The 24,988-nt window shown below is 38.7% G+C and overlaps 1 protein-coding gene across 1 annotated transcript in view; it reads right to left on the bottom strand.

Moving 5' to 3' along the window:
* The window catches only part of ACSS3 (acyl-CoA synthetase short chain family member 3), a 142,061-nt gene that overhangs the window by 15,812 nt on the left and 101,261 nt on the right, over window positions 1–24,988 (bottom strand). The window contains exons 10-13 of the mRNA XM_055341559.1: window positions 15,264–15,359; window positions 12,456–12,519; window positions 2,649–2,730; window positions 361–483 (exon numbers count right to left, since the gene is read on the bottom strand). Coding sequence (XP_055197534.1) covers window positions 361–483; window positions 2,649–2,730; window positions 12,456–12,519; window positions 15,264–15,359 — 365 coding nt within the window. The remainder of the gene's footprint in view (window positions 1–360; window positions 484–2,648; window positions 2,731–12,455; window positions 12,520–15,263; window positions 15,360–24,988) is intronic.

The raw sequence follows: 24,988 nt of genomic DNA, 5'->3' as shown, positions 1-24,988 counted from the left end.
AATAAAATATTTAAATCTCCCACCAGTTAAAGACTATATGCAAACCTGGTTATCGAGCAAGAGAAAATCAAGAAGCTAGAGGCAATGCAAGTAGTAAGTATCAAGAAGCAAAAGTAGATAAGCTCTCCTATAAATAGCACAAATATGTAGCTTCTTCAAATTCCCCCCCTACCACCCAGAGACCGGGAGTGTGGAGAATAGGACGATTTATACAAGAGGAAGTGAGGTGAGAGAGGTACAGGTAACCCAGCCTCTGCTTCAAACGAAGGGAACAGTAATTTCCCAGATACAATGACTTAACTCCAGTTCACCTCTGTCTCTAAATACTACCTGGAACAGAAAATTCATATTCATCAATACCTCTTCAATAGCACCTGCAGAAATCCTGTGACCTGCAACATTTATCACGTCATCAACTCGAGACATAACATACAAATAGCCTTCTTCATCCATGTAACCAGCATCCATGGTGTCATAGTATCCCTGAAAATGAGAATCAATAATGTCTCATTAGCATGTATTGCTAGGTAATGCAATCATTTAAGAGTGGTATAATATAAAATGTGATAGAAATGGATTTACTGCACGCATTTGACTTTTTTTTTTTTCATAACTAGGCTATGGAATTAAACTCTTCTTGATTTTGAAAACTTACTAGAATCTCTTTGCTCCTCTAATAGCCAGGAATAAATTCAAATGTTCTTATATATATTCAAGTTAAATGTTTGAATGTAGAATTGTAAACTTTATGAACTCACTTTTTTTAATGGAGAATTAATAGTTCAGTATTTCCAATATACTTTGGTATTGCAAAGTAATTCTTTGATAGATTTCCTCTTTAATTCATATTAATTTTTAAAAGCTCTAAACCTCTCTATGAATAATTACAAAATAGAGTGCTAGTTTGTTAACATGAATTTGGATTAGACTCGAGCTTCTGTGAAATATAATAATAGGGATGAAATTTAATTTTTAATCAACTCAAAGTAGCAGCACATCTTCACTGGTCCAGAAATCACAATAGAATGGAGAATCAAGAAGAATACAAAGTAGAAAGAAATATTAATTCTAATGCTTTTCAGTTATCTTGATACTTATGTTAATGAGCATGGGCTTTAGGAACAGTCCAGATGAGTCACTATATGTGCTTCTTATTCTCCTGAGTCTCAGGATGCTCATCTGCTAAACAAGGTAGTGAACTATATATACCCTGTAAGGTTTCAGTGAAGCATAGATGAGATGGTGTATGTAAAGAGGGCCGATCCTGGCACAGCGAAAGGCCTCAGTAATTGGCAGCTCTCACTGTCATTTCTTTCGGAGAGAAAAACCTAGAGTACAGTTCAAGAGCATGGACTCCAGCCTTTACTCATAAAGGCTTTCCCTTTACTCCCTTTCCAGCTCCATGACTTGTAAACTACAGGCAAGTTACTCTACCTTTTGTGCTGTGATTAACCCTTCGATGAGAAGTTTGAGGTCAGGATAGCAAGAGTACAGTCACCCCACATAGTTTAACCATAAACTGAGACCCTGGGCGCTGTCAGTGTTAAAAGTGATCATGTTAAAACCACATGCACATCTCATTTGCCACTATTGGGTGTACTTAATCATATCAGTACTCTGATGATTTAACGGGGCCCATCAGGCCGATAGATCGGGCCGACGAGAGTCAACTCTACTGACAAATCTTCTCGCTGCCAAAGTCCATCGGGGGCATGTTTTATCTCAGCTACTGAGATCATTTAACTCCAAGATCTCTTTTCTAAAGGAAGCTATTTTAAATCCTGTCATTTGCTTACTTGATTAGGTTACCTGTCTTTCACTCACAAATAATAAAGATAAAATGCTAAACACTGAGACTTATTTGTTTGTTTGTTTTAATAGAATTCTGACCATTTTTTTTACCACCTACTGCATAATGAGAACCAAGAACCTCTCGGAAAGAAATAGAAACCAAAGTGCAGCAGCAATATGATGGTGGGACCTGATGTGTATTAACAATAAAGTGCTGTTATAAACACAAAACATATTATGGTGATACGGAGAAGCAGGTAAATGACAAAACAAAAAGTAAGACAACGCTTTTGGCCATCCAGGTTACTGGAGGTTGTGCTGCAGGAACCCTGTGCCTAGCGTGTATCTGTATTTTAAAATGGGAACTTAAAATAAAAAGCTAAGAGAACATTCAGGAATGAATATCAAAAATAGGTAAAGGAGTGGAAAAATACAACTGTGGGCAATCCAGATGAACTTTGCTCACATAAGCAGCTATAGAGGAGGTGAAGGGGTCCCAGTGACAGTGTACAATTCTGATCAGGTGCTCTCAGACAGATCCAATCAGGAAAGAATAGAGATAGCCCCCCAAAGTCTTTAATTTAACAAAGCGTTCCCGATATTCAGGGCTGCTCAATTTCAGGAAAATGTGCTAAAGATAAACTGAGAAATTTCTATGTCCAGAGACCAATAAATATAAAAATGACTTAGTAGCTAATTGTGGTTTGGGCATTCTTATTTCTGAGATCCAGAACTTGGTCCAGATAAACTTTAGAAGTTGTTATCTATGAGTCCAGGACTAAGTGCTCAATTTAATAGGCAAGAACTACAGAGAGGTACTTTGGAAGGTTTAAAAACAAGTATTATAAAGTTCTTACAGGAAATTTTTCAAAGTATAAATGCTTGAATGCTTCCTGATTCTTCCAGAGTCCTGAAAAAGCCCCAGGTGGTAATGGCAACCTTATATAAAAACAGAGCAGTTAGAATTACAATCTAAGTGGTAATAAAGATAGATTGATTAGAACAATTTCCTAGTGTGATGGATAATTGCAAGTCAAATCCCACATTGAAGCATGACCCCTAAATCTCCTGGACGGATCCTAATTGAGGCTGAGCAGCTGGCGATGACCTGGCAGCAGCATTGAGGGATGACCGTAGTCTCAGGAAAGGGCACAAAAGGCACATTGAGGCTGGGGTTCAAATAGGTATTATTAGCAACAATCACTGTTTCAATAGGAAGCATAACATCTGCACAAAGGAACCAGAGATGCATGACTCAATTAGTTTTTTAGGACAAATATCCTTCTACCATAGGTAAATAAATCCTTTTTGTTGTTGCTGTTGAAGTACCAGGATCCCAACTGCCACCTCTGGCTATCTCTGTGATGAAATGCTCCAATTCAGCATTCCATGAACAATCTTATCCTCACAATCAATCTGCCTCAGGGAAGTCCCTCTCACTGCACCCACTTGCAGTCTCCCTTTTCATGACCATCCCAACCCAGGTGATTTCTCATCCTATGAACACATGGAGATACTTGAGAATATAAACCAGATGATCGGATATACCTCTTCTTTCCAACCAATTTGTCCTTCTATTTCTTTCCCCCATAGTATCAAATAGGTATTATACGCATGGTCAGGGCTTAATCTTGGTCTATCTTTATACAGGTAAATGAACAAATTCTCACATTGGCTCCCTGTAGGAAGTGCCACTCAATGAAAATAATCACTCAAATTGTTTTCTGGACACAAGAACCTTTTAGAAAATGCTTCAAAGTTTGGGAATTTCGATACTGTAGAATTTAAGGGTTTTCCAACACCTTCCCCTCCAGGCTCATGCAATAAAAATACAAAGCGAAGCAGTGACTTCACAGTGTTCATATTGCAAAAACTGAAAACAAAGTAGACATTGGCTACTGCTTCCCATGAGGCAGTGTCACGCATCCTCCACCCCAACGTTAGATCTCCGAGGCGCTGAGTTGTATTCTCACATTCTGTCCGACGAGTGGTGTTACAAGTGGCATCAGTGGCCCAGCTGTGATTGCCCATCTTCAGCCTCCTGGTAGGTCATCCTCCCTTGAGAAACCCTCACTTTGTATTAATTTAAGATGGAGAAAAAAGAATGCAACATCTGCATTTCTGGACTTCATGCAATTGCATAAAATGCACATGGAAGCGGTCTGTAATCTGTAAACTACAGACACTCTGCTGTTGTTGCTCTTGCTGTTCCTCACTAAGCCCGCGCGAAGGCCGTGGGCCGAAGCAGGTGATGCCTGTGGGCTCTTGTAGTGGAGTCGGCTATGCCAATCCTAACTCCGTATCACATAATTTCACTTCCTTAGTTTGTTTTTATTGTTACTATCTTATAGGCAGGTGTAAATCATTGGTTATTAAACATGGGAATAAAATATGAATATAGCAGCCACCAAAACACATTCAATTCAGCACCATTTTCGGGATGCTGAGGATAAAGAGGTCAATAAGGATGCCAGGAAGGTTTGGTAGATAATAAACCGAAAACCAATCCAGGATGGAAAAGATAACATTCATGAGTGAAGCTGACTACATGTAAAAGAAACAATCTCGACAATAATCTCAATGGAGATGGATTCTCCTTACATAGTAAATAAACAATTTTCCAATTTTCCTCCTCTCCAGTATATGATGATCTACATCCTTTCTGCTTTTCATGGTGATATTTATTCACTATACTCTAAGAAAAATAAAAGGTTACTGTGATAATAATTGGCAACTGATACTAAGGCTGCTATGGGGACATCAGAGAGGGCTGGGGTCTGAGGCAAATTAGAATGCGGATGCTGGGTCTAACAGAAGCAGCTGTTTCTTAGCACCATCTGATTGTTGGTGTACAGAAATGCTGATCCAACTTAACATTGCCTGTAGTGAAAACTATGCAGAAAGAAGGACATACTACTGTTCAAGCAGCTTCTCTTTCATTTTATCTCCCCTAGACACAGATTTTGATCCCCCAGCATCCAGACTGCCTCCTCACAGTAGAGACTCCTAAGTATTTGCAATAATAATCCAAATGAATTAGCCCCTCAGGCACCGAGTGCAATCTGAGTTTCCCGGTGGCCTGGGACGTACCTGATTTAGCATGTGTACATGGGACAGAGCGTGCAGCATTTTCTGGTAAGAGTGTTACTAGAGAGAAAGAGAACATCTTATACTTCCCAGAAGCTGGTTACGTCTGCAGCCTCTATCTTTAAAAGAAGATGCTCTCATAATCTGGGTTTTCTCTTAGTGCCTGGGCGAATTATGGCACCAATGATCAGTAACAGAGTAGATTCTTATAATTAATAAAAGTGTAGAGGATTAAAATATAGGTAGCCATCCTCAAGGGGAAAAAAGTTAACAGATTTTAAGGACCTGGACTTTTTTAGCTGTTGCACAAAATTTCAAATACCTGCTTAATTTTTTTAAAGAACAGAGATGGTAGTGATTTTTATACCATTTTTTTCTCACTCCTGTGAGAAAGGTCTGTATAAATTTGTATCTATCTAGAGACCTTGAGAATTAAGAATAACATACCAAGGATATGATCCAGGGACAGGGAATGAAATGAAAGGAGAAATCCAAGGCCAAATGCTATTGTTCTTTAAGAACAAAAGAAAGGGGATCATTCAACAAAAAATAAATCAGATGCATGAGAACTAGGAAAAAAGAGTATCTTAAGAGCCACTACTGTAGAGTTTTAATAATGATTGAGTGTTCAACAAGGTCATAGAAGCACAGATTTTGTTTGAGAGTGATTCAACAGAGATCAGGCAACTCAACAATGAAGATACGTTGAGTATTCTCAGGATTGCCATTTCAGGGGCACAGAGCAGACAATAATGGGAGTGACTAAAAAGTAAAAGTAAGAGGAAGCAGGAAGCTAGACTATCTATCTATATATCTATCTATATATATATATATATACATATATATTTAGACTATATTTTTTAAGAGTCTGTGGGTGACTGGAAGGAAAGATATGTCATTGATGGAGTGCAGAGAGGCAGGCTGATTCTAAGACGGGGAAGGTGTGAATAGAATCAGCCAGTGAAGACAAGATGAAGATGTGAAAGTCTAGTGTTTTTACAATACAGTTAGGGAGAAAGACTGTCATGAATGATGTCTATTCCCTTAAGTTAATGAAATAAGGTAAAGATGTTCGTCAGGCAAGTTTTACACCAGGTCCTTGGACTCTGTACCAGCAGGAGCTCTTGGAAGGGAAAGTTTTATCCCTGAAACGAAGCCACACCTAAAAGCCAAGGTGTGGATCTGCTGGAAATGACATCTGAGTCTCCTGATCATTTCTGACATGTCCCCAGAAAACTACTTCATTATCCCCAAATTGAATTGAGGTACAGGCTGGAGAGCAAGATAAGAGATTGCAATTAGTAATTATTAGCAGGATACAATGAGGGGAAGCTATCTGTTCTTCACTAAGAGAGTCTGATGTGTTTTAAAAATTCGGATGTTGCAATTTCAACATTAGAAACAGAGTCCAAAAAAAAAAAAAAGAAACAGAGTCTAAAAAAGGAACCTTAAAAGATGCCATATAATGGTCCTAAAGAAATACAGGAAGAGAGGGTTCCAGAATTGGAAGTAACCATGACTATATATATATATATATATATATATATATATATATATATGAAATAAAACACGTGAGAAGAGAAGCAATAAGCTCCAGAGAGATGATGTTCGGTGTATATATGAGCTAGAGTAGATTTTTTTTTAACAGAATTGCAAATTAACATTTTTTCTTGTTGAATATCCTAATGATTATCCTATTGCTCCTGGAATAATGGATGCCCTGGGGCCTTCTTCTGAGGTTGCAGAAAAAGAAAATTTTCCTCTGTAGTTACAATAACATGAAGATACATTAGACTGGCAGGAGGAGGGGTAGGTTTGAAAATACTGGGACCCACTCTGGATAGTGCCTACGCTCCTCCTTCAAATCCAAGATAAGGCTGTTGCCCCACTCTGTGATACCTTTCCCAACTCTTTCAAGCAGAGTGAAAAGGGAAGTTTTGTTGCAACCTGTCCAAGGGTGGATCAAGAGTTACCCTTAGAGAATGTCTTTCCTAAGAACCCATTCTTAAAGGGAGAGAGAAATAACTCAAGTGATCCTCTGTGTGTGTGTGTGTGTGTGTGTGTGTGTGCTGAGAAATCCTTAAACAGATAAGGAAAGAAGGGACTGGTCATCACTGTAGAAGGTGACATTCCCGACCACTCTGGAATATAACGCATACATGCCTCCATTCCCAGATACAGGATGATCTGTATTTACTGTTCCATCAGCAATCCCCATGGTAACAGAAGTTAAATTGAAGACCTAACTCCTGTTCCCTAGAGAATTCTGGGGGTAGATCCCAACTTTGCACTCCTAGCATTTCCACTGGAGTCTGTAGCTTTACCTGAGATTTTCTTATGAGGCTGCCTTTTGTCTCCCCACAAAGAGAATGATTAAGCCATCATTTCTTTCTCTCGGGACAAAATGACTAGGTTATAAATGTGAGCTGTAGCTGCACAACTACTAAAGATGTTTAGATGCCCATGTCTAAAATGATAATACCTGCCCCACTATCTCACTGTGATGGTGTAAGGCTAATAAATGATCTTACTATAAAATCTGTGTATGACATTTAGAAAGGAACGTGATTACAATTATGTGTCACCCTTAGTTTTACTCAAAGGGATACACTGATGAAAAGAAAGCTGTCCTGACCCTTTCCCAAGACAGCAGCACAGTGACTAAGTCACTCCTGCGAAGCTATAATGATGTGACAGGAGTCAACAGGGGACAGGAGTCAACATCTGGAGGCTGAGAAACTGGCAGGCAGCAGAGTGGAAGCCACGTGGACGATGCCTTCCAGGTACAGCGCCCTCCTCCTGCTCCCAGGCCTGCGGGGCACAGACCAGGGCACACAGCAGGAGGTGGAAAGCTGCACTTCCAGTAGCAACAACTGGATCCGATCCATGAAAAACGTAGGCCCATAAAGGAGGACTTATTTTTCCTCCTTTAAAAAAAAAAACCTGCATACTGTGGAAAAGATGTATTACCCAGCACAAGTTGGTTTTGATCAACTACTGCCTGCTTGTTACAGTAGCCAGAGACCTATGGCTTTAATAACAGTGAGCTCTGGGGTACGGAGGAAGGCAATTGCAGTTAAAATTTTCTTTCATGGCCTGTTCTGTGTTGCTTGGAAATTACAGACTCAGTTTTATTTCTGCACTTTAGGGCTCTGGATGCAATTGCAGGAATACCTCCCAAAATTCATGAACATTCTGTATTCATAGCAATTCAGATACCATAACTTTCCCACTAAATTAACTGCCTGGAGTAGGTTTCAGAGTCAAAGGAATTTGCTAACATCCACAAAGACATGTAGTTTCTTCTCTACTAGAAAGGCAAATCCTATGAATGCAGAGAATCTAGAAAAGCTGTAGGATTCATGCTTATTACATCCTACGGTCTACAGTAGTTGAGGAATCATTTAAACGTCTATCTTTCAGTGAAGGGATTCCCAAGAAAGCAAAACAGTGCAATTTCTAAAAAGTGTTAACAAAGAAGTGGAAAAAATTAAGTGGAACAAGAGTTTTCTGTTCAACATTTCCACATACCACTATTTCTCATTTTAGGGTGAATCATCTTAATATGATAAAATGAATCATTACATTTAATATCTTGAAAGGGTGGAAATATGATTATAGCCTCAGATTTTAAAGAAACTGCCACAGAAAGATAGTTTCCAAGGTGATTTATCTTGTTCATAACAGATTTTATAGTGGAAGAAGCAGCTACAGCAGTACTTACAAAAGCAAATAAATTTGGAATTAAAACAATGAGTCATTTTTTTTATTGGCTTACTTTAATATAGTTGGAGCCCCATACATTTCAAATATTCCATGCTGATTTTCCCTGTATTCTTGTAATTATACTACAAGTATAATTAGTGAACCTACACCGCTACTACTTAGTTATTATACAAAATAATAAAATAATAAAGAGAAGCCTAGATATGAATAATTGAGAGTGGACATCTATTTCTGGCCAGGGATCACTCCCAGAGGTAGCTATTGACACCATCTCAGTTTTAAGTCCCTGGTGGACCCCACTCACCATATGAACTCCCTTTTACAGTATCCACCTAAGTTTTCTTGGGGCTCGTGTGGCTAATCTCTGAAAAGAAGTCTGCTTTCAGATCACAAACTTTCTTTAGAATGTGGTCTATATGAAAAAAAATCCTTCTCTCTCAAATTACATACTTTTTTTTTTTAGAACCACAACAATTTTTATTAAGTCAAGAAGCTTTGGGTTTTTTTTTTCTTTCCCTTAATTCAATTAAACATATATTTTTTATGAGCTTCTATAAAGCATTCATTGGCTAGTCCCATTCTGGGTGAATGATGTATCCCCTCAAGGCACAGAGAACAGTTATGGACTAACACAAAGAAACCTTACCGATAGATGTTAAACATGAAAACATCCTACACATTCTGCAGGCAGCCACTGAGATGCACGAGTAATTTTGAGGTTGACAGGTTAGGGTGGAATGGCCACTAGAGAAGTGGGTTTCCAAAGGAAATCCTTTGGAATATCCTCCCAGATATTACAAATGAGTTCCTATAATAAGGTTTCAACTACTCTTACAAAAAAAAGAGCGAGATATTGATGGGAACTATTTTTTTTCCTGTTTTTTCTTCTTTACCTTTTGAATATACATACAACATTTTCAAACATCTCATCTCACTCTTAAGGCAGGATACAAACTCCACTGCATATCATAATATATTGTATCTTCCAAGAATTCACATAGAAATTTCAGAATCCCAGATCAGTGCAATATAATTCCCTGTTTAGGAATGCAGAGAGTAGAAAATAATTCTGAATTGGTGACAATCTAAACCATAAAATGCTTTAAGGCAATGGTTGTGTTACTTTTTAAGTACCAGTAACATTAATGGCTTTAAGAAAAAATATAGTTTATATGGGCGACTGCAATATTGTTTTTGAATGGAAGTAGGGCAAAACAACCAATAATTAGAATGGCAAAACACACAGAGGGTATAAAACTGTTGGCATCAAATACTACCTTTAGGATCTTACAGAGTTGCTTTATGAAATAGACTCACTTATATTGAGAAGGTTATATAAAAATGTGTGCTGCTAGAGGGCTTTCAAAAACCAAGTGCTTCCCTAAGTAAGCTAAACATCCACCTACAATCTTGCTCAGATTATTAATTTCTTAGAACGCTTTCCCCCAATTCTCCATTTCCCCCTAAGAATTCAGATTTCAACCAGCTCTATGTGAACATTCATTCTAGCTCAGAATAACATGAATATAAATGGTATATTCAGTTTTTAATTTTTCCATCTTGACAAGTGTCTTAAAATTTGGGACGCCTGCGTGGTTCAGTGGTTGAGTGTCTGCCTTCGGCTCCTGTTGTGATTCCAGGGTCCTGGGATCGAGTCCCACCTGGGGCTCCCTGCAGGGAGCCTGCATCTCCCTCTGCCTATATCTCTGCCTCTCTCTGTGTGTCTCTCATGAATGAATAAATACATAAATAATCGGTTTTTTAAAAAGATGTCTTAAAATTTAAACTTGAAAAAAATAATATAGTAGTTACCTACCTAGGGATCCCACGAGAATCTGAGAATTGTATCATAAAGTATATCTGCTCTACTAGCTTTTTGTAAGGTTAATGTATCCTGATCTGAAGAAATCCATTCTTTTTAAAGTTACTGTTTTTCATTTAATTTTCACAGAATTTTAAATGTTTTATTAACCTGAGATTTTTTTTTCTCTAGCTCCATCCATGTAAATGCTAAGATCTTGTACTTTTTCACTGCCGAGTAAGAGTCCATTATATAAATATACCACATCTTTTTTTGTTTTTTGTTTCGTTTTTTTTGTTTGTTTGTTTTTGTTGGTTTTTTTTTTTGGTCTCTCAGGTCTAGGGTTCAGGTTTGGGTTCAGGTTAGGTTTAATTTAGGGAAAGGGTGAGGTTATGTGTCCAATATTCTGCAGTTCAGAGACCTAATCTGAGAAATTTCATACCTGAGGTTAGGTCTCTAACCTGAGACAGGATGCCGAGTCATGAAAATTCTTTCTTTATTATCTTATTTTTTAAAGAAATCTCCATGCCCAGTGTGGAGCTCACTGCGGGGCTTGAACTTATGATCCTGAGATCAAGATCTGAGCTGAGACCTGGACACTCAACTGACTGAGTCACTCAGGCATCCCAAGAATATCTTTTAAATAAGTAGGAAAACAAATTTTTTTCAAAGTTTGACATACAATGTTCTTTTTTTTTTTTAAGATTTTATTTATTTATTCATAGAGACACAGCTAGAGAGAGAGAGGCAGAGACAGGCAGAGGGAGAAACAGGCTCCATGCAGGGAGCCTGATGTGGGACTCGATACCGGGCCTCCAGGATCATGCCCTGAGCTGCAGTCGGCGCTAAAACGCTGCGCCACCGGGGCTGCCCACAATGTTCTTTATTTACAGTGGCTCCTTCTGCCAAATTCTACTACTTAAACCATATCAGTAAAGATGCCAATGTTCCCAATCAGAGGCACTAAAGCAACCTGTATCAATTATTAAAATAGTCACACCTTGTTTGTCCCCCGATTTAATCAACTTGCATTTCAGCTTCCTTTAGCATGACAATTTTAAAATATGGATTTATTCAAAGCAAATTTCAGTATTTGCACTTCCAATTTTGATGCTTTTGACAATTGTTGTTTACAAATGAACAAGGATGAAAATGTTAGCCAGGAATTGTGGTATTTGCTGAGTTGGGGATTTTATATTATGCTACTATTTGACCTCGTACTTACACTTTTAGAAATCATTCAATACGATAGTGATTATCAGAAAAGGACAGAAGTCAACATAAAAAAATGATGTTCAATATGGTATTATTTACCATCATAAATAAATCATAAATATTAAAGAAAAAAGACCAAGATTTCTAGAATGGGAATAAACACTTTTAGAGGCAGAGTTGAGGCGAAACATGCTCATGAGACAGGGTTAAGGAAAAATGGAAATACAAGAATAAGCAGTCTAAAATGCTGATCAAAAGGAAAGGCACAGGGGATCCCTGGGTGGTGCAGCGGTTTAGCGCCTGCCTTTGGCCCAGGGCGCGATCCTGGAGACCCGGGATCGAGTCCCGTGTCGGGCTCCCGGTGCATGGAGCCTGCTTCTCCCTCTGCCTGTGTCTCTGCCTCCCTCCCTCTCTCTCTCTCTCTCTCTCTCTCTCTCTCTCTCTCTATCATAAATAAATAAAAAAAATAAAAAAAGGAAAGGCACATATATACTATAAAATTAATGTTGTATCGCTAAAGGGTGGGAGTATAGAAACTTTAAATACATCTTTATATTTTTGGTATTTAAGTTAAATAGATCACCCATGCATTATTTGTATCATCAAAAAACTATTTAAAATGCAAGATTTATCTTTATAAAAAAACATATTTAAATTTATCCTACTTTATGGGGCTTCCATGTTTAAATGACAAGAGGTTGGCACTGGGTATTGTCTAGCCATGCATGAGCTTATTTTGCAACCCCCTACTTAGTGCTATCCATTGCATGTTTTTTCTTACTATTATATACCAATTCTTGCGCTCTTAAATAGAAGCATTGCAAATTTTTCTTACTTTACCACAATATTTCCTAAACATCGAGCCTTCAGTTTTTGCATGTTGTCATCCAAAATCATAACTGCAAAGTAGAATAGAAACAAACAAATAACATAAATTTGAATAAAAATGTGTAGCCTTAAAGCTTGAACTTTTCCATGTTTCCTATATCCAACCCCCAAAACTGTAGCTTCACAGGCTTTTTTTAATTCCTATGAGACAATGAACATATAACTATGCTAACATGTCTCACAAAAAATTCAAAGGGCACATGCTTTGATTCTTAACAAGATCATGAATTTTCCCTCAGAAACTCCCTAAGACATTGTATTTCAAACATGCTGTTAATTTCAAAATCCATGTTTATATCCACTTCAACGTAGCCTCCTATTCTATCAAAAACATTAAAAATAGATGCAAAAGGAAACAAATCAAGTTCTAAAATAGGCCAAAAAATATTTCAAGCAATAAAAATAAAGTTTTTAAAAGCGTGGGAAACCACTTTTTGTGATTTAAGGCTTAATATCCACTTCTAAGCCTTAAAGATCCATTTAAGCCTCCCCAAATATCATCCCAGTGGTGCTTTCTGGGCCACACTATTCCAGTCCTGAAAGATTTTAGGAGGTCGAAGCCTGTATCCACATCCTACAACCCCTAGTGCAAACTGGAAATGAGGATATATCATCATGTTCTAAGCTCTAATTGATCCTTTATGTGGCGTCATCCATCCAGATTATTCTACTAAGCGAAGCTATAAGAAGGACATTGTCCCCAGAAAAAATTAATCATTCCCTTCTTTGTGTTTTCAGAGCACTTTACTTTAGAATTCTATTCTGACAATTAGTAGTGGTATGCATATTCCTCTCACAAGACCGGGAGGTCATTAAGGGTGGAGGTCATGCCTAACTAACCTTTGTGTCCCCCAAATCTCAGTGCCGTAGCCAATTTACTCTGTGCCCCTGTATAAATATTCCGTCTTTGGTTTCTCTATATAAAAAGTGGGAGTGATTCTTTGCTCAGTGTTCTTGTAAGACTTACTTGAAGAGAGTAAGTGACAAGCTTGTGTAAGGTACTCAATGAATGTGCGACTGTTACACTACGTCAAATATTTTTCACACACACAAAAAATGGTTTTCTTTGCTTTTTCCAGGTGGATATCACTTTTTTATCCTCATACTGAATACTACATTATGCTTCTGAATCTCTGCCTAACCACAAAACATGAAAATTATGAGTCATAAAGTCACTACCTCCTTGGTTATAGATACTTAAGCTCTAATGTTTAACCTATGCTGTCTGTAAGCCAATGGCTTTCAGACAATGAGAAACTTCTGTACTGAAATTTCATGAGGCATCAAAGCTTAACTCTTTCTTATAGCTGGATACAAAAATACTGAAAGGGAAATGTATTTAACATCTCCCACAAACATCAGCCCCTAAAAAATGGCTCAACACAAAGCAATTTTTTCTGATAAAAGGAGCAAGGATGACAGGACTGTTCAAAGTGTGGGTTTCACTGGAGCTGGGTTCACCTTCGCATGCCTGGAAAAGTCACTGACTTCACAGAATATCTATTTCTGCTCTTAAAAGAAAAATTCCAAAGTGTCTTTTTATAAATACATCCACTAGGCTAAGTCACATGATCCACGTTTCCTTAACTAATCATTGTCCTAGAAAGAAAATATATTTTTATGTCAGAGAGGCAAGGGATAAGTCTCTACATTTTATGATTTACATGCTAATAGAGACTATATGTAGGATCCATATTCTGTCCACCAAAGATGGATTTTCCTCGTAAATCCGTTAAGCTAAATTGTGACCTTATGCAAATAAAATAAATTCTGTTCTTCATATTCCTTGTCTGTGAAATGAATGTGTAAGTCTAAATTAGGTCAGCCTGTCTGGCTTCTAGGAAATATCAGCACGCTACTAGCTAAGACTTAGTTCAGTCTGTTCACTGGCAAGTGCTTGTGTTAATGCTTCACTGTGTTACATCGTGACCCTATGAAGCATGTGGAATTATTATTCCCATTTAGAAATAAGGAAACTGAATTTCTGAAAAGTTAGGTGACTTGTGTAACTTATATAACTAGCAAGTGGAGCCCAAGGGAAATTATTGAACCACTGTAGCCTTACCAACAATTTAAAGCAAATATTTAAAATACATTGTATCTCATTGTCACGTACTACCAGTATGGACTAAGTGATTTTTCTATTTAGAATCCTTAGTTCTTTATATTTACTTTTAGCCAACATGGTTCAGAAACTTTACCGTCACTCCTAAGTTAAAAGGTTGCATATTATTGGGAAAAAACTACAGCTTTTGCAGCAAAAACATGCAAAGCAAACAAACAAACCAACAAAATAAAACATGATGGTCTGCACTGTCTATAGGACCTAACCAGCCATATTACCTAAGGAAAGTAATTCAGTCCCTTCAGGCACCAGTTAACTCATCTTTAGAGTGATAATGATACCTCTGAATTAAATATAATTCATCATTAAGTGAAATGATATATGCAAAGTACTCTGCACCTAGCAAGTGTTTCATACATATTAATTTTACAGCCATATTCTTAACGTGCCTTATAAATATTATTTTCTCGGTTATTACAGTCATTTAGAACATGTCCTTGGAAGTCAACAATCTTATTTTTGATCCAATTGACTAATAACAAAATTAAGGCATTTATTTTTAGTACAATGTATTCATTCAATCAAATACTTTTAAGCACTGACTGTGCAGTTTGATTCACATTAGACATGGAAAAAAAATACCAAATTTATTAACCTTACACATTCCAAATAATCAGGGTCACTTCTCACCATTGTATCCTGGAACACTTTTTCCTGCTTGTCCTGGAGGAGGCGTTTTAGAATTACCTAATCCAATGCAGGATGCTGTAATTGGGGATCCAGTCTCTGGAGAAATAAATATTTATCGTTTAATATTTCAACTTGAGATCATGATGTTTCTTCACTGTGTGCACTGCCCCTTACCTGCCTGCTCCCCCCTCAGTTTGTAACAGAATTTAACTTGCACGAGGGATAGATGAAGGGTGGAAATGCATTATTTAAAAATGAAAAAAAAATCTAGTAATTGATATCAGATCAACAGTTTTAAAACTTAAGGACACAAATTCAGAATAATGTATATAGTGATGCTTCTAAAGAAAAGAGAGTTCTCTCTAATGTTCTTGGTTATGAATCAGCCGGCAAGCAGAATGCAGAATTACATGGCTATGAGAATTTTACAACACATGCTAAAAACTCAATGATCTCTAGAAAAGATGCCTTCTCTTCACACACATTTCCATTTTATCATGGAAAATAATAGCTACATGCCAGAACTTTCTCTTATTTGTGGCTTAATCTCTGAAATAAGTGACCCAGAGATTTTTGAGACTATATGAACAATATCAACTCTAATTTTTAAAGAACTACACCTAAAGACCTTGTATCCAAAGCTGACCTTACCAATGCTGAATCAAATTGCTCTCAATCTGCTGTTCCTGGGCTTCTAAAAGGCAGGCAAACAAGGGCAAGCAGGTGGGGAGGAAGGCACGAAGGAAGGAAGAAGGGACATGTATGTTATGCTGATTATTTTTTTTTTTAATTTTTTTATGCTGATTATTTCATCAAGACCAGAGACTTAGCCACGATTAACTTACATTGATGAACACAAATGATAAATTCAATTTCTCTGTCTCAAGTTGTTAATAGTCAGAATAACAGCAGCTATAAATGATAGCCATCGTTCTGAAAATGATGATTTCATGGACAAATGCCTTTGTCATTATTGGTAAACACAAGTTTGGTCTTAGCAGAATCTTTTAAGTATGAGACTTGCATGAGTGGAGGAGAAAGATAAGAGGCATCGACTGTGGGAAGTTTCGGAACTAGTGGCTTAGTATTATGCACACAAACATACCGTATGTATACCAAGGGACTAATTGCCAAGCCAATTGGATCCAAAGTAATCCAAAATATCAAAAAACATCTATCTTCCTAAGGACTCAGAATGTATTCTTTCCACTATGGTTTCTGCCATAATTTATCATACATTTATATCACTTTAGAATGGTGGAAAGAATTTATTACTGGTCTTTACTTTCCAGAGTAGTTAGGTTTATTATTTGCATTTTATGGATGGTGGCTCAGCTGGCATCAATAACAGAAGATGGACTCTGGAACATTAGCACACAGTTCCTAAGTCACAGTCCAGTGCTTAAGATGCTAAGCCATATGGTCACTGCTGAGAAGAGGCAGCAAGTCACCAGAGCAGACATTTCCGATGTTTAACAAAGAATTTTCAAATGGTTTCATACCGTCACCAATGTTTCGTACCATGACAAATGACTCAGATGTTTTCATCCCGTGACAAAAAATGGGCAGGTATTTTACAAAATGGCATTCCATCAGTCGTGTGACACCCCTGCCTCTACTCCCCACAGCACCAGCCAAGCAGGGAAGGAGACCCCCGTGTTGGGAAGGGTCGGCCGCATTTTTCCTGTTGCCTTTTTAAAAATGTCTCAGTACTGACCTCAGCTGTCCTCCAGACTGACAGAGAGACAAGAGCAGTGTGACAGCAGGAAGCAACCTGTCAAGTGAGGAGCCAGACAGAGCAAGGTGACAACAGCAACAGAAGCTACCAGGACACAGGAGGAAGAGAGATGTCCCCTTGATGGCGCTTCTGTTCCCCTCACCCACGTGGCGGGGGAAGCAGCCGCTGAAGTCCATCTTCTGTGTTAAAAGTGTGGCCCATCAAGTTGAGTTTATCACCAGAGGCACTCCAATCATTTCAAGTTCAAACTCATCTACATTTTTTAACACCGAAGAGCCTCTCAGCACCTTGTCAGCAGATGGCTTGAGAGCCTACCAATGGACCTTCCAATGGCTGCAGGGCCTGCTGTCTGAAGGCGGAACAAGCACAAACCCACAACAGAACCCTGACGGCACTCTGCTTCATCTCACGCCTGTGTGGACTCCGAGAAGAGATGGCAGCACTCTGTTCTTCTCCCTCTACCATGGGGCCAAAGGAGACATGGGAAGAGGAGGTGAGAATAAAACCTAGTCTTCAACAGAGGCCCGGGAATGACTAAGCTGACGCTACACATCCTGCCTGGGATTCTTGGCATCTTTGTACAGTGATCACACACTTACCCTCCTTTAAGCTTCAGCTGTTTGGTTGTAATTCAGGATGGGAAGACATGAACAGCACCCTCTTCTCTAAGATTACTGGGACTCAATTTTAAGGGCAATGAAAAGGATTGTCCATTCAGGCACTCACAGTGGACAATATTAGTTGGTGCTTTGAACATGAGTAACTTGAGTAGCTCATGGTCTTTAGTCTGATATTCATTTGGGGGTTTGGAAAAAGAACTGTGGGTAGTGACACGTAAAAGATACACGCAGACGGAATGGCAGTAGGCTGGCTCCACCCAGGGAGCAATGGTTAGGACGAAAGTGGAATGAGAAAGGCCATAAGGGTTGTTGGAGAACTTTGGTCTTCTCTGTATCTCTGAATGCCCTGACGTGCAAAGAACGTACCGATGCACCTGAATGACAAGCACACACCCGTGTGCTCACACACTGATGCACACAGACCCTGACCACCCCGACTCTCAGGCTGGCCCACGTGCAAAATCGGCTCCTGCCAGGGGGAAAGCCCTCCAGCATGCACCTGGCCTTCCCTAAACTTCTAAGGACTCCCGAAGCCCCATTGCAAAGATGTTCTAAAAACAACTACTTCACACTGTCCAGGTTGTAATTAACCGGTTATCGAAGGAGACAGGAAATCCAGATGTCACACTGTGACCGGGAAATAGCTGCATTTAAACAAACCAGAACTTTCTCCTTGGAGAGCAGAACTGGATGCCACATTGGGAGAAATCTTTCCAGAGACACCCAATCTGAGAAAGAGACACCCAGGAAGAAGGTGGCAGGGAACCCAAGGTGGTGAAGAATATGTTATTTTGGTACATTTATATTCATACCGTGTTAACAGCTAATGCAGACACTTCACTTTACTGCCTCTCTGCCTTATGGCATTAGTGAGCTGTTACCTACAGGAATTTTCCCAAAATCAAACTCTAAAGGAAGAAAAGGAATGAGAACTAATATATTTATCTATATTATAAACATATTTTTTTCAAATATGAATGGTGCTGTGTACTATGTTAAGTGCTTTTTGTTTATGTTATTGCATTAAATCAAACTCCATAAAGAGACAGGGGGAAAAGGGAATTCTTTTTACAAATGAAAAATACTGAGGACTAACCTAGAAAATTTAAACCGTCTGCCCCGGTTTGCATAGTTCTTACCGACGAGGAGAAGAATTGAACAGATAAGTGCACCATTTGTGAGGTTCTTAGGTAGGTCAGAGAGAGCTGAAGAGAAATCTCTCAGACTGTGTCCCAGAGGAAAAAAAAAAAATCCTTGCATCAGAGATGAGCCTGGTCTCTACTAATTGCAAATGGACATAACGGTGGGACCTATCTCCTACTAGCAAATATTTCTTGAAGACCTATAACGTGTTAGGTGCTCTTAGTAGAACTAGAGAGAAAACAAGAAACTAAAGTGACCACAGTTCCTATCGTCAAGGAGCTCACATCCTGGTTGGAGAGACCAACAACAAAAAACATAAATAAAACCTATGACATGTTAAAGAGTGATAAGCACTAAGGACATTTTTAAAAAGCATAAACAGGGTATGAGACGTGATGGGAAGGAACTGCAATTCTGGGTTGGTGGCCAGGAGAGACCTCCCTGAGAAGTGGACATTTAGGCAAAGACCTAAAACAAGCGAGGACCTGTGTCACATGACATCTAAGGACAAGGTATCCAGGAGAAAGGAACCACAGGTGCAAAGGTCCTGAGGCAAGCTTATTCTTAGAGTGTTTCAGGAATAGTTAGGCAGCTGGTGTTACTGAAGAATAAACGAGGAAAGTAGTAACAGGAAATAAGCTCAGATTATCATCTGCAGTGAGGAGACAGACCATTTAAAACTATCTTGAAGACCTCCTAAGACCGTAAGCCTTCAGCGTGTGATCCTGCAAGCTGATGAGGGGTTTTGAACAAGAATTTAATGAATCACAACAATGCAAATAAAATTTACGTAAATATGTACACAGCATTCAGATGCTGTGACCAGGTTTATTTTAGTTGGGGTTTTGAGAGAGATGTGTGTGAGAAAATGCATGGGCTGGCAGAGGCTGTATTAGGATAATTGTTTAATATACAGATTTCTGTGGCTTCCTAAACATCAGGAACCAATTCACAGGAGAAGTCACTAGGCTAGCAGAAAGACCAGGGCCTGGTCAGGTGGTGCAAGGGAGACACTTGGCCCATATAAACCAAACATAATCTTAATGTGAAGATTTTTTGTTACATAAGTGTTAGTATGTGTATAGATCAACATATTTCTGAAAGGCAATTTGGCAATTATAAAAAGCCCTTAAAAATGCACATACTCTTTAATCCAGTTGTTCCACCTTAAGGGATATATAAAGGAGAAATTTGTACGCATTCACAAATATTAAGTAAGCATCAAGGATATTTATATTAATGTATAGAAGATTGTTTACATTAATGTTTGGAAGACTGTCCAAAAATAGAGATTATTCCATATCAAGAATTAATGTAAAGCTATTCAGACATCACAGAAAAATGCCTGATAGGAAATAATTCTTACAAAATATTATTTAGAAAATCTGTAAAACAGAATGCATGAATGATTCTCTTTTTGTAAATAATGTGTTGAACAAAAATACGTATCTCGGCAAGATGCACATGAAAATATTGACAGAAATTATTTATGAATGGCAAGCAAAGGGGAAATTATGCTGAATTCAGAAGGCTACAACCACAACTTTGCGATTTACCCACTATGGAGATAAAGGGTGGCTGCAATTGGTTTGAGCCTCATTCTATTGAGAGGTGGGAACTATGTCCTGTCTATTTGAATCTGGGCCACTTTTTGATGGCTCTGACTAAGCAAAAAGAGTGCAAGTGATTCTTAGTTTCCAGGCACATGTTTGGAAAGTTGTAAATCACGATCTCTGGAACCTCTGAGCCACCATGTAAGATGGCCCATTATTCTGAATCCTCCACACTAAAAATGCCATTTGCAGGCATTCCTATCAACAGTCCTGACCAACTCCAGTCTCTGAGCCATCCCCAGGCATGGGAGTGAAGCCACCTTGCACCCACCAGACCAGCTCATTCACCACTAAATCCTGTCCGAGTTGCCTCAATCAACAGTACTTGGAAACAAATAAACCAGTAGATGGAGCATAAAAGCCTTGCCGATCCACTGCCCATAACACACACCCACGAAACCACGTATATGGTTGCTGTTTTAAGCTGCTAGGTTTTGGAATAATTTCTTTTTTCTTTTCTTTCTTTCTTTCTTTCTTTCTTTCTTTCTTTCTTTCTTTCTCTTCTTCTTTCTTTCTTTCTTTCTTTCTTTCTCTTTCTTGTTTTTTTGCATAGCAATAGACACTCGGAACATTCACCACCAAAAATACTATAAAATCTTTCAAAAAAGAACTAGTGCAATCTTCCAAAACATTGTGCATATAATTATCTGAAAACTCTCTCCTAGCCAGTATTTGAAATCAGTTTCTTCCTGCTTGAGAATCATTTGAATCAGCAAGCCCAAACACAGTCTAGTCTCTGACATTTTATGCTCAGGAAATGTTTGCTGACTAGTAAATACATACTTCTTACATGGGTTTAGGCTCCAGTTCCCATTATTAAGGTCAGGGTTCTTAAAAAATAAATAGCAAATCACAGAATAATGCAATCCTAAAATGAATCAGGGAGAGGGAGAATGGAGGACTCGGAAGAGAAAAAGCTGTATGTTACCATTATAATTCCGTCCCAACACTTTCTTATCCCAAGAATGATATTCAAAGGTCAGTCCTCCAATACATATTTATGGAATTCTCTGAAAGGCATTTCTTTTAATGGGAAGACAGTGTTAAGGGTGGAAAGACATGCCAAACAGAAATAGCAGCATGTTCAAAGGTTGAGAAGTTATACCATCAAGGGACTAACTGCAAGTTATTCAGCACAGCAAAGCTCAGGGGAACCAGGAGGCTAAGAGAGAACAAGAGACAAAGGGAGGGAGATAAGCAGAGGCAGATCATGAAGTGTCTTCTGTGCCATGGTAAGAAATATGCTTATCATTCCGGGAACAATCAGAGACACGGGTTTTTTTGCAGAAGTGATTTGCTCAGAATTGCATTGTAGAAAAATCTCTTCAGTTGCAAACTGGAGTTTCAAACTGGATCCCAATCCAGAGCAAGAAGTCAGTCAGATGTTGGTGATCTGATGAGGGGAGATGTGACCATATCTGAGTTAGAGTCAGAGAGTCTTAGTGATTGTTTGGCTATGGACACAGAGCAAGAGGGAGAGGCCCAGGACCACCCCAGGGTTTTGGCTCAGAAATGAAAGGCAGCGTGGAAAGAAGAGTAGATGTGAGTGAGCGTGAGAGAGGAAGAAAACAGGGCAGGTTCACAGAGCCCAACTCTGTCAATAAGAGCTCCTGCCGCATCTGAAAAATCTGCTATTTTGTACACACTGTGGTTCCAGAAACACAACATTAAGCAATATGGATTTAGAAGTTGGTGGCCCGTGCAGAGAGCTCAAGTCCTCGAAATCAATCAATTCAGCAGCCTGGTACCGCTGAGTCATATTAATCACAGCGTCATGAAGCAATTTGTAAAGAAACCATTCTCCCCACTTCCGAATCTATACAGTGTGCTATAAATAACTTGAATGGTGGTAGCAGAAAGAAAGCAGAACAGTGAGATGTACACTGGTGAAAGAAAATCAATTTAATCTTTGTGTTCATGAGATGGTACGATTACCATTTAAAATACTTAATTCAAAGCAGCCTAACTTTCTGTACTGGAAGCAGAGCATTAATTTGAACTGTGGTCTTACCCTTCTCCCTTACCAGCCCCTTACTGCCTCTAACTGTGGGGAAACTCATAAGTAACCTGCAGTTGAGTTAGGTAAGAAATGTTGAATTAATGAGTTAGGTAAGACATGTTGAATTAATGTCATAAGATAAGACATAGGAAGGGAGGACTCTGGACAACACGTGAGCATTCCCATTCTTATCTTGACTAAGCTGGTTGCCTCTGGGAAACTAAACTCTCTATGATTCCTTTTTCTCAGGTATAAATTGAGCTCTTAAGTTCCAACTTTTCTTGAATCTGGATTATCTATCTACAGGCCAGGAGGCTAAAGATGATCTTTACTTTTTGAAGGGAGATCCATAGAAAGTAGAGGGAAAGGGAACATATTTATTGAGTGTTACTACAGGCCAGGAACTCTGCTGCACTGTTTGTTCATATTTCACTTCATTTCAAGCTTTCTACAAACCCATGAGATAAAGTGCAAGCAGAAGATCAAGGACTTGCCCATGGCTACAGGGTAAGTGGGGGGACCAGGATTTAAAGGCAAATCTGTTACGATTCAGCAACACTTTCCAGGACCTACATTGCTTTTTTTCTAAGGACAATGGTCACCTGTGGTTTTCGAAATTAGAACTGACAGCAAAAGAGGAATTGGGAACTATTTGGGGGCTCGATGGATCCACACAGTGTAGGGTTTACATGCAACAGCAGGAAAGTGAAATTTCCAGACAGTAACGTTTGTCAAGGAACGGTTTGGGAACACCTTTTTTCTTATAAAGATCTACAAAAACATAACATATTTTCACCTTTCAAGAGTGGATTAAATGTGATTCTTGCCAAAGGTAGGAGGATTAGAATAGATGACATTTCAAAGACCAAACCAACTTCATATTATTAATCAATTTCCCAGTGTTTAGTCTCCTGTGAAAACATTATCACTAATACAATAATGGGAACAAATAAATATTCTAAAAAGCAGTTACACATATCCAAACTACTTCATGTAATCATATTTGAAAAAAAAAAACAACCATATGTCCTTTCTACATTGTCATGCTATAAAGAGGACAATGTCTGATTCGATGGCTCCTATTTGACTTGGAAGATTTATTTTCAGGTGGATTAACAATTTGTAAACAGTTATTCACTTTCAAGAGGAAAGCCTCATCAAGACTGCCTTATATTTGACACAAGATTATTCCTTCCACAAATCAAATTCACGTAGCTTACCTCTAAGCCCCTGCTTCTCAAATGATCAGTAAAAATTACCCACCTTAAACTAATGAAGATTGCTCTAAATGAGAAAAAAAATGCTGTTGCCAGGCAACAAAGATGACATCAGGACTTTTTTCCCTCTCGGCAGATGGATACTGTCGGCATCGCTAGCCCAACGTCGCTGAGATGCCACTGCGTCCATAAAACTGTTTTTTCCCCAATCACAACTTCTCATGATAAACTACATAAACTCTCCTCCCCATGAATGAAAAAAGAGAGATGAGCTTATTTTTGACCGTTACATTGAAAAGAACCAAAATGGCAGCAGACAGTAGTGATTCACTTGCATCACTCAAGACTCCTCATTCTATTGTTTGAAAGTAGCATAGGGTCACATAGCCCAGGTCACAGGGTGAGGGCACTGCCACTGCAGGCCACTTTGGCCTGGCACTTTGGATTCCACAGTGTGCATTTCGAGGGATTAGTGCAATCTGTTGTCTTTGAAAATACAGGCCTGTACTTCAATGAAGCCATACCACCATAGCCCCCAAAATTTGATGGACTCAGACATTAAGTAAAACCCCAAAGCAAGGAATGACAAAGAGTTAGAAAGCAAACATGGGAAGGCAGCGTTTGGTTGTGCACAGGCATATTTCACTCTGAGATATGCAGCCAGGGGAGTGTCTGCTAGTAAATCTTGGCACCCACGCTACAGAGAGTAGCTTATAAATAATTAAAGATAGAATCTTCAAGGTAAGTTGCCAACAAGATGCTTTCCCCACTGTCAGGTCACCTGTAGAGAGCCCCCTAAGCTTTAGTCCTAGAAAAGCATTTTGTAGCAAAATATACAGGATTTTGCATGGGGCAACATACATTTAAATGAGAAGAAAGTCACACGTTTCGCACATAGTTGTAAAATGTTTTTCTAAAGGGAGAAATAACAAGAATCATAAAGTTCCCAATGTTGAATTGCAAAAGAGGAAGAAAATTCCCTCTTATAGGCTAAATTTCAGACTCTAGACTGACAGATTGGAAGCTCTCGGCAAAAGGTGTAGCAACTTATGCACAAAAGTGGAATGTCTGAGAAAGCAAGGGTAGAAAAGGAAGAGGATGATCCAGAAAAACAAGTGGCTTAAACTTTGATACCCTATCAAATCCTCAAATGTTGGCTAAGTGTCTCACAATCAGTCTACGCAGGAGGAATGAGAAGCTACCCCATTTGAACCTCTACCATTCCCACAGAGATCCCTGCTCAGGATAATTGCTATTAAACTGTAATTAATTTTTCAATTTTGTTTTTGTAAAGAAAATATATTGCCGTCTTTAAAAAATCCTGGGCTAGAGGATCTCGTCTGGATAAACCTGAGGATACAGACTCAATTGCGTTAGCCTAACCAATTTTTGTGG

Source organism: Nyctereutes procyonoides, unplaced genomic scaffold, assembly GCF_905146905.1.
Source record: "Nyctereutes procyonoides isolate TBG_1078 unplaced genomic scaffold, NYPRO_anot_genome, whole genome shotgun sequence".
Taxonomy (NCBI): Eukaryota; Metazoa; Chordata; class Mammalia; order Carnivora; family Canidae; genus Nyctereutes; species Nyctereutes procyonoides.
This window is presented reverse-complemented; position numbering and strand designations above follow the sequence as displayed.